The sequence below is a fragment of the Carassius gibelio genome, chromosome B7 (assembly GCF_023724105.1).
Source record: "Carassius gibelio isolate Cgi1373 ecotype wild population from Czech Republic chromosome B7, carGib1.2-hapl.c, whole genome shotgun sequence".
NCBI classification, from domain to species: Eukaryota; Metazoa; Chordata; class Actinopteri; order Cypriniformes; family Cyprinidae; genus Carassius; species Carassius gibelio.
In genome coordinates this window covers 19,570,468-19,581,594 of record NC_068402.1, presented here as the reverse complement: position 1 = coordinate 19,581,594, position 11,127 = coordinate 19,570,468, and the positions used below count along the sequence as shown (strand labels likewise).

General features: G+C 38.4%; 1 protein-coding gene across 1 annotated transcript; it reads right to left on the bottom strand.

The window, feature by feature from the left end:
• Positions 1-10,048: 10,048 nt before the first annotated feature.
• On the bottom strand, positions 10,049-11,115 carry LOC127962671 (C-C motif chemokine 8-like). Its single transcript, XM_052562315.1, has 3 exons — positions 10,949-11,115; positions 10,642-10,753; positions 10,049-10,512 (listed from the first exon to the last, which is right to left on the bottom strand). Exons 1-3 carry the CDS (start codon positions 11,022-11,024, stop codon positions 10,419-10,421), a joined length of 282 nt encoding a protein of 93 aa, XP_052418275.1. The 5' UTR covers positions 11,025-11,115; the 3' UTR covers positions 10,049-10,418.
• Between the last annotated feature and the right edge of the window lie 12 nt (positions 11,116-11,127).

The following is an 11,127-nucleotide window of genomic DNA, read 5'->3' as shown; positions in this document are numbered from 1 at the left end:
TAGCAGTGTCTACCTTTGACTGTACAAACTCAAAACTATTTTGTACAAACATTTTTTTTTTCTGGGATTTAGCAATCCTGTGAATCACTAAACTAATATTTAGTTGTATGACCACAGTTTTTTAAAACTGCTTGACATCTGTGTGGCATGGAGTCAACCAACTTGTGGCACCTCTCAGCTGTTATTCCACTCCATGATTCTTTAACAACATTCCACAATTCATTTACATTTCTTGGTTTTGCTTCAGAAACAGCATTTTTGATATCACCCCACAATTAGATTAAGGTCTGGAGATTGGGCTGGCCACTCCATAACATTAATTTTGTTGGTTTGGAACCAAGACTTTGCCTGTTTACTAGTGTGTTTTGGGTCATTGTCTTGTTGAAACAACCATTTCAAGGGCATGTCCTCTTCAGCATAGGGCAACATGACCTCTTCAAGTATTTTAACATATGCAAACTGATCCATGATCCCTGGTATGCGATAAATAGGCCCAACACCATAGTAGGAGAAACATGCCCATATCATGATGCTTGCTCCTCCATGCTTCACTGTCTTCACTGTGTACTGTGGCTTGAATTCAGAGTTTGGGGGTCGTCTCACAAACTGCCTGTGGCCCTTGGACCCAAAAAGAACAATTTTACTCTCATCAGTCCACAAAATGTTCCTCCATTTCTCTTTAGGCCAGTTGATGTGTTCTTTGGCAAATTGTAACCTCTTCTGCACATGCCTTTTTTTTAACAGAGGGACTTTGCGGGGGATTCTTGAAAATAGATTAGCTTCACACAGACGTCTTCTAACTGTCACAGTACTTACAGGTAACTCCAGACTGTCTTTGATCATCCTGGAGGTGATCATTGGCTGAGCCTTTGCCATTCTGGTTATTCTTCTATCCATTTTGATGGTTGTCTTCCGTTTTCTTCCACGTCTCTCTGGTTTCGCTCTCCATTTTAAGGCATTGGCGATCATTTTAGCTGAATAGCCTATCATTTTTTGCACCTCTTTATAGGTTTTCCCCTATCAACTTTTTAATCAAAGTACGCTGTTCTTCTGAACAATGTCTTGAACGACCCATTTTCCTCAGCTTTCAAATGCATGTTCAACAAGTGTTGGCTTCATCCTTAAATAGGGGCCACCTGATTCACACCTGTTTCTTCACAAAATTGATGACCTCAGTGATTGAATGCCACACTGCTATTTTTTTGAACACACCCCTTTCAACTAATTCAACTAATTGCCCAATTGCACAGCCTTAAGAGCGTGCATATCATGAATGCTGGGTCTCATTTGTTTTCTGAGAATCTACTGAACCTACTGGTAACTTGTTTGCCACGTGGCAATAAAAAAATATACGAAAAACCTTGATTATTCTGGTTAGTCACATTGTACTGCTATTATTTTGAACAATACTGTACATGCATTATTCTGCAGAAAAAATAACACAGGACAATTTTGACATTTAATGCAGAAGATTAAATATATAGCAAACTCAAACAGTAAACATGCAGTCATTTGTCATAATACCATAAATGACAAAAAATAATAGATTAGCACTAGAACATTACTAAGCTAATTCTTCAGTTATGAAATAAGGTAAAAAACATTCCAGCAGCATGATCAAAGATCTCGATCATTGATTGCTTACTCTTCACCCAGCTCAGCTGAGGATCCACACAGACAAGAGAACCCTTCTTTGTGACAAAACTGATAGAAAGAAAAGATCACAGTTACTCCATACAATAATGAATTTCCATTCAGCAGTCTCAATGTTGACAAATTACACACTACTAATGTTTATTACAGCCTTTTACATTTAAATTGTCTTTTACAGAATTAGGAATGAAAATGAAAACAGGCAATGGCAAAACTCACATGACTCCAGGTTTGGAGCATTCCATTCTTGATGTCTACTTGTAGGAATCAATTTTAGCTAATTGTTCTCCCGTAATAATTGAAACGGATTCGGTTGGTAAAATTGGAATCTGTTGTGAAAAATGTAATTTATTTATATAATGAGCCAATTCATGAGTTCACACTTAATAAACTGAGTAAAGGTTTATGCGTAATTGGCATGCTGTCCGGGGAGAGGGCTCAGAGCTCTGTACTTCCTCCCAAGCCCGGGGTACTCCCCCTAACCGGCGAGAGGCCTCCGAGCTAGAGGTCTTCACGGGTCCAAAAATTCGTGCCCGAAACCGACAGAGACCCGTAATGTACTACACCGAACCGACCCGGACCCGTATAATATTTTAAAAGCTGGACCCGGACCCATGTAGATCCGAGAAATGTCCACCCAGACCCGACCCGGACCCGTATATTATTTGAAATCTGGACCCGAACCCGCCGCGAAGACACAGACCCGACTGGACCCGACGTTCACATATTCCACCTTAAATTGCTATTACAAGTCAATAAACCTGTTGCGAAGAATTCAGCTTTTTGTCTTACCTAATTTAAAGAGCCGTAGTCTCTCTTCCTTGTACCTGACTGCCTGTGATGCATTACAATCCTCCGACAAGAAAGTTATCCATTTTATTCCTCTCGTTATTCCAAGTCCAAGCTGAATCCACTCATTATTTCAGCTTCAGAAGTCCACTTGATGTCACGGTGAAGGATAAACAAATGCTACTGTGCACATGTACATTCTGACTCGAGTTAATTCGCTTAATAACTTAGACTGTTTGCCCTTTTCAACTATAATAACGATCGCTCGTGCAATGCCATGGCCGCTGACGTTATTTATTTACTATTATCATCTGATCTCTGTCTGTGCTCTCTGCTCTGCATCGAGTCTGAATCTGAACCACTAAAACTTTAAGATTAAACGGTTCATTTATAATATTCTAAAAATGGGCGGGCACTGCTGCGTCAGCGGGGAAATACAGATAGATGCTCCTGCGGGAGCAGGCACTGCTGTGGCATTGGGGAAATAGAGATAGACGTTCCTACGGGATCGGGCACTGCTGCGGCAGTAGGGAAATACAGATAGATGCTCCTGCGGGAGCGGGCACTGCTGCGTCAGCGGGGAAATACAGATAGATGCTCCTACGGGAGCAGGCACTGCTGTGGCATTGGGGAAATAGAGATAGACGTTCCTACGGGATCGGGCACTGCTGCGGCAGTAGGGAAATACAGATAGACGCTCCTGCGGGAGCGGGCACTGCTGCGTCAGCGGGGAAATACAGATAGATGCTCCTGCGGGAGCAGGCACTGCTGCGTCAGCGGGGAAATACAGATAGACGCTCCTGCGGGAGCGGGCACTGCTGCGTCAGCGGGGAAATACAGATAGATGCTCCTGCGGGAGCAGGCACTGCTGCAGCAGTGGGGAAATACAGATAGACGCTCCTGCGTTAGCGGGCACTGCTGCGGCATTGGGGAAATAGAGATAGACGTTCCTACGGGAGCGGGCACTGCTGCGGCAGTGGGGTACTACCCCTAACCGGCGAGAGGCCTCCGAGCGTTTAGCCCAGACCCAAGGACCCTGGACGTCCTTTGGTATACATTTGTTGCGGTGGTATATAGGAAATATGTGGAAGCGTTCACTGCTGTAGCAGTGGAGAAATACAGAGAGGCTCCTGCAGGAGTGGACTCTGCAGCGGCAGTGGAGAAATACAGATAGAAGCTCCTACGAGACCAGACACTGCAACAGTACTGGGGAAATACAGAAAAGGCTCCTGTGGGAGTGGGCACTGCTGCGGCAGTGGGGAAATACAGATAGACGCTCCTGCGTTAGCGTGCACTGCTACGGCAGTGGGGAAATACAAATAGATGATCCTGCGGGAGCGAGCACTGCTGCGGCAGCGGGGAAATACAGATAGATGCTCCTGCGGGAGTGGGCACTGCTGCGGCAGTGGGGAAATACAGATAGACGCTCCTGCGGGAGCGGGCACTGCTGCGTCAGCGGGGAAATACAGATAGATGCTACTGCGGGAGCAGGCACTGCTGCGGCAGTGGGGAAATACAGATAGACGCTCCTGCGTTAGCGGGCACTGCTGCGGCAGTGGGGAAATAGAGATAGACGCTCCTGCGGGAGCAGGCACTGCTGCGGCATTGGGGAAATAGAGATAGATGCTCCTACGGGAGCGGGCACTGCTGCGTCAGCGGGGAAATACAGATAGACGCTCCTGCGGGAGCGGGCACTGCTGCGGCATTGGGGAAATAGAGATAGACGTTCCTATGGGAGTGGGCACTGCTGCGGCAGTGGGGAAATACAGATAGACGCTCCTGCGGCAGTGGGGAAATACAGATAGATGCTCCTGCGGGAGCGGGCACTGCTGCCTGCGTCAGTGGGGAAATACAGATAGACGCTCCTGCGGGAGCAGGCACTGCTGCGGCATTGGGTAAATTGAGATAGACGCTCCCACGGGAGAGGGCACTGCTACGGCAGTGGGGAAATACAGAAAAGGCTCCACTATCCATGTTCGGCTTTGGTTCGACTCGCTCGATTATGCCAAAACTTCCGGTGTACGCTTCTTTGTTAGTGTTCAGCAGTTTCTTCTTTTTCCAATCGGCGGACTAGGAATCGAAACTAGGAATCGAAATTTAAACTTTTGAACAATTCCGGGAAAATCGCAAAGCTAGTCCCGGTTCCAATTGATATTCGATACTCGATACCCAAGCCGAAGTCTGTGTGCATTTAATTTATTTAATACACAAGTTTTACAATATGAATTGAATTACTGAAATAAATGAACTTTTCACTGACATTCTTATTTATTGAGCAACTGCACATAGGAAGCAATTGGAGGTCTGCTAGCTCTAAACAAAACCTTATAGTAGTGATCTTTTTTAAAAAACCCTCATGATCTTGACAGGTTATATGTGGAAGGAACACATTTTATTTCTGTTTTTTTTTTTTTTAGCTGTATCTTTTTTTTAATTATGCATATTACTAGTATTAACAGTTTAGATGGAGTAGGCTTATGGAAATCATTGTGTAATTGGGTATTGGATTTTTGAATGAGAAAATGTCATTAATTTTGTAATTGTGAATTCTGGAACTTCAGTCCTTTGTTCATCAGCACTGCCGTATTTTATTTTAAATTCTTTAGTCACAATACACCTATTGTCTGTGCTGTGTTGGGTCTGCTGTACTGAATGCTATGCTCACGAGTTTAAAGAATCTAAAACAGAAATTATAATTACAATGAACACAGAAAAGGTCCATAATTAGTGAACATATGAACAGATAACTTGAACATATGCAATTTACACTTACAATACAATAAATGACATTGACAAGTTTTTATCATATCAGATATGCAATACATATAAAACTTTAATAGTGATATTTTGTTATATTAATGTGCCTATTTAATGTATTATTATAAATAAATAGTAAAAATGATAAATAAGTATTAAACTTAATTAATTAACTGAATTTTTTTTTTTTCTGTCAGACATTTTTGATTAATTTTATCTTGTTTCGAATAAGCCCTGTTATGCCGTTGTTGCTGATGTACAGAAAAACAGAGGAATCCTGATGATTTTACAATGAAATTCACCATAAGGCACTTTGTGTTCCGTTTTATTAGAATTAAGAGGATTGTACAAGACAACTGTTTTTACACAGAATAAAACAAAAGCAAATTTCTTTCTTCAGTACATATAAAAAGACACATCCCTGTAATCCTGGGGCCCATTCCTTATAAGTCGCTTATTACAATCGAGATGAAATGTGCACTTTTTTTTTTACATGATTCCCAATTATTTATATTCATGATTTCTAATATTTGTACAGGCTTTTGATTTTTTTTTTAAATGTAGTAATTAGCAATTCATTTAATTTTATATTTGAACAGATATGTTACATAGCAGCATTAATTTAAGTTTCTTGAGGGAAAAGATCATGTTATCTTCTCTCCTGCGCTTCATAAAGCCACTCCCATAATATCTGTCATTACTCATATTAATGCACAACTTTACATTATCTGTATAGCATGTGTGTAAGAATCCAATACATTTATGAATAATTTTATGACAAATAAATCTTTTAGTGAGTAAAAATGTATTTGTTTATAGAATAATAGACTACACAATATTATATATAAAATAATTTTTTTAATGATTATTATTTTTTAATTATTGTTCCTGGATCAGTAGGATACTCTCGTTACAAAGTAGCCTAAGTGTGACTAGGACAGATTTTATGTATCAGTTCTGCTTATAAAGATGCAATCTAGTCCTGATTACATTAAATAAACTGCTCCCAAGCAGGTGTGAGCTTATGGACCTGTTGATATGACAGCAACTCCAGGATAAGCTTCGAAGAAGCAACCAATCCAAGATCATGCCAAATCATCAACAGTCAAATCCAGCTAACTGAGTTAGCGACGTTTGGAGAACGGGCCCCGGGTAAGAACTGAGTGATTGTTGTCTGTTTACATGTGTTATTTTGCAGTGAAAGTTAAAGCCATAATGCATTTAAAGCAGAATGTTGAAGAAATACTAAGCTCATCAAAACATAATGCATTTACTCAACATAATGCCTCACATGATAAGAATGAAAAGAATGACAAAGAAAATGGTTTCTGAGCTAATACTTCACTTAAGAAACAACCAGAACGGTTAGTTTGAGCATTTATCATCACCACAACAGCTTCATTAAAAAACACGATCATCGACTGCTTGCATGGCACTCTTCACCCAGTTCAGCTGAGGATCCACACACAAACGAGAACCCCTCTTTGTGATAATACTGATAGAAGGAAAAGATCACAGTTACTCCACACAAAAATCATTATACTCAGTTTATACACAGTATAATAGATTTCCATTCAACAGTCTTGACAAATTATTATGATTATGATGACAAATGAAAACTCACATGACTCTGGGTTCGGTGCATTCCACTCTTGTCACTATGTAGGACTCAATTCTTGCAATGGGGATTTTTCTATCATAATATGTAAAACAGCATTCGTCTGGTAAATTGGCACCTGTGTTAAACAAATATCATTTATATAATAAATATTTTGACGTCAATCACTTAAATATTCACATATTGATCATTGTAGAAAAATAATTTGATCACTAATTCATACTTGGAAATTAGCTTTATAACAATTCACAAATTCATAAATGTCAATTCACACCACAGAACAAATAAAAAATGAAGCTTTCGGGTGACTTACCCTGGCACATGACACTGGACTGGAGGAATGCAGCAGCCAGAAGACCAATAAAAAGACAAAGACAATATTGACGCATTGCTGCAGATTGCTCTTCTTCTTGAGTTAACGCTGATATCAAGAGGATAAAGTCCTACAAACTTTACCACGGGTTTTAAAGGTAAAAGAGGAGGGGGCAAGAGTGATTTTGGTCAAGGGGCAGGTTATCCACAAGTTTCCTACGCCCCAAGAGGCCTAAAGTGGGAGCGTCTTTCGGTTTGAAGAAAGTGACTCGTCAGTCCACTAGATTCTATCACTGTGGCAAATATAAGCTGCTTTGTTTTTGTTTTGTTTTTTTAAAAAGAACAGACTGAACAATGACATCAATAAAGATGAAGTTGACGATGTGGACTCGCCAGAGAGAACCAGAGAGAAATGCACATTTCCTATGGATTAACCTACATAATCAGAGAGTAGCTATTTATTTTGGTTTGAGTATTTTCGTTTAAAAGTAGACATTTCAAGCATTCTGTAATATAAAGCCTATATTTCTCAAATCTGTGAGGCACAGCACAAGCTGAGTTTCGGCGCCCTCCAGTTCACATGCAATGCAAGTGATCGTGCCGGTGCCTCGTTACATTGTGTGCTATATATTTGCTTCTTATTTATTAAATAGGGGCAATTCATTGATAAAGCGTTGATCAAAATTAAGATACAATTTACACAAAACGAAGATATTTTTAAAAGAGTTTTCCATAAAACAAAACTTAATGAAGTCGTCAAAATCATGTTTTACCAAAAACAGCGCCGACAAAAAATGATTTGGCTTTATTAAAATATATAATGCATAATCGCATTAAATAAATAGTCTAAATAAGTTGTTCAGGTGAACAAATCACGAGGTTTTCTTGCATAGTCAGACACAGACACGAGAACCCTTCTTTGTGATAAAACTTATAGAAAGAAAAGATCACATTAACTCTATACAATAATGAATTTCCATTCAACAGTCTCAATGTTGACAAATTACACACTACTAATGTTTGTTACAGTCATTTGCGTCATTGTCTTTTACAGAATTAGGAATGAAAATGAATACAGGCAATTGCAAAACTCACATGACTCCAGGTTTGGAGCATTCCATTCTCGATGTCTCCTTGTAGGAATCAATTTTAGCTAATTGTTCTCCCGTAACAATTGAAGCAGCATTTGGTTGGTAAATTGGAATCGGTGTTGAAAATGTCATTTATTTATATAATGGGCCAGTTATTATAAAAACAGCAAAAGTGGCCATATTTATTCTCTCAAAGAGTATCTAAAGCAGTGGTCTCAAACTCAATTCCTGCAGAGCTGCTTGGAAGTTTAGTAATCCCGAAGAGATTAGCTTGAAAACCCCTGATCTAAAGGTTTAAATCACAGTTCTTTCCTCATTATGTTTATCACAGTGCCAGCAGATGGCGATATTTGTTATGTCAAGTCAACTAGGCAACATTTTTTATTATAATGTTTCCATTCTAATGTGTTCTGTTATTCAAATGTATTCTTTAAAGAACTCGATTTCACATATTTGACACTGAATTACAGAGGGTAATGCTCAACAACAAAAAAATAATGTTTGGTTTTAGCACGTAACTTTTACAGTGTCCAAGTGGAAGAACATGCTTCAGCTGTATTTTCCAAGCCATTGCTGGAAGGTCATGGTGGAACATTTAAAGAACTTTTACAAGATTAACTACTTACTGCTTCCACTTCTAGAAGGGTGTTTTCCATTAAACATCATTATAGCTGATGCTGGTTTTGCTAATTAGACACAATCTATTAAAAAAACTATGAGCAGGTTATGGCCTCCCACAGGAAATGCAGCTGATGGTGGAACAGGGTCATGGGCAGAAGCGGCCGCTCACAGCTCCGAGGTGTTACCATCTAGTGACATGTTTGTATGCAGGTGAGAAACTAGTGCTATTAAAAGACCACACCACCAACACATTCTACAACAGACCACATCTGGTTGTGCAATACTATGCCAATCTTTTAAAAAGGTCCAAAATTATGTTAGGAACGTTCATATTGGTAGGCTCGTCTTGTTTTATTTGAGGTTTTTAATTGATCAAGTGTAACTGGTCATCAGTTCTTTGAATGATCTTGCTTTCAGAAATCATTTATTAATACATTATGTGAAAAAGTTCAGTGCTGATAGACTATGCAGCAACTGCACATATAGGAAACAATTTGAGGTCTGCTAGCTTTAAACGAAACTTTATAGTAATGATCTTTCTTAAAAACAGCTATTTTTTAGCTGTATCTGTTTTAAATTCTGCATCTTACTAGTATTACCAGTTTAGATGGAGTTAAAGTAGGAATTTTTTTGCATGAGAAAATGTCTGGCAGCAAAAATACATTCACTTTGTAATTGTAAATTCTGGAACTTCAGTCCTTTGTTCATCAGCACTGCAGTATTTTTATTTTATATTCTTTAGTCATACTATTGTCTGTGCTGTGTTGGGTCTGCTGTACTGAATGCTATGCTCATTAGTTTAAAAGACCGTAAACGGGGATTAATACATACTATGAACACACAAAAGGTCAATAATTAGTGAACCTATGCATATTTACACTTACAATACAATAGATGACACTAACAACAACACTTTTTATCATATATTATTAAATATGCAATATAATATAGACTGTATCATTACATTTTAATAGTAATATTTTGTTATATTAATAAATAAGCCTGCATATTCATGTTATTATACATTAATAGTAAAAACATTAAATAATTATTAAACTGTGCATTAAACTTTAATTAGGTTTGGTCACCAGGCATTTACATTACCTTTTTTTCTATCAGTCATACAGTTTTGATTAATTTGATCTTGTTTTGAATAAGCTCTGTTATGCCGTTATTGCTGATGTACAGTAAAACAGAGAAATGCTGATGATTTTGTGTTTTGTTTTATTAGAATAAAGAACATTGTACAAGAGAACTGTTTTTACACAGATTAAAACAAAAGCAAATTTATTTCTTCAGTCTATTAAAAAAAAGTATTTAAAAGCATCCCTGTAATCCTGGTAAGAACTGGGTGATTATTGTCTGTTTACATGTTCTTTTGCAGTAAAATTAACACTACAGTTAAAGGTAAAACAGTTAGTTTAGCATTAAAAGCAGAATGTTAAAGAAATACTTAGCTCATGATAAGAATTAAAAGAATGACAGATCATTACAGGAAGAGGGTTTCTGAACTAATACTTCTTAAGAAACAACCAGAACGGTTAGTTTGAGCATTTATCATCACCACAACAGCTTCATTAAAAAACACGATCATCGACTGCTTGCATGGCACTCTTCACCCAGTTCAGCTGAGGATCCACACACAAACGAGAACCCCTCTTTGTGATAATACTGATAGAAGGAAAAGATCACAGTTACTCTACACAGAGATCATTATACTCAGTTTATTCACAGTATAATAGATTTAAATTCAACAGTCTTGACAAATTATTATGATTATGATGACAAATGAAAACTCACATGACTCCGGGTTTGGTGCATTCCACTCTTGTCACTATGTAGGACTCAGTTCTAGCAATGGGGATTTTTCTATCATAATATGTAAAACAGCATTCGTCTGGTAAATTGGCACCTGTGTTAAACAAATATCATTTATATAATAAATATTTTGACGTCAATCACTTAAATGTTCACATATTGATCATTGTAGAAAAATAATTTGATCACTAATTCATACTTGGAAATTAGCTTTATAACAATTCACAAATTCATAAATGTCAATTCACACCACAGAACAAATAAAAAATGAAGCTTTCGGGTGACTTACTCTGGCACATGACACTGGACTGGAGGAATGCAGCAGCCAGAAGACCAATAAAAAGACAAAGACAATATTGACGCATTGCTGCAGATTGCTCTTCTTCTTGAGTTAACGCTGATATCAAGAGGATAAAGTCCTACAAACGTTACCACGGGTTTTAAAGGTAAAAGAGGAGGGGGTGAGTG

Excerpts from the sequence above, each read along its gene's own strand:
- LOC127962671 (XM_052562315.1), bottom strand. The coding sequence starts at position 11,024 with ATGCGTCAATATTGTCTTTGTCTTTTTATTGGTCTTCTGGCTGCTGCA. Across the intron at positions 10,754-10,948 it reads GTCCAGTGTCATGTGCCAGA|GTGCCAATTTACCAGACGAA; the intron begins GTAAGTCACCCG and ends TGTTTAACACAG. Across the intron at positions 10,513-10,641 it reads TGCACCAAACCCGGAGTCAT|TATTATCACAAAGAGGGGTT; the intron begins GTGAGTTTTCAT and ends TCCTTCTATCAG.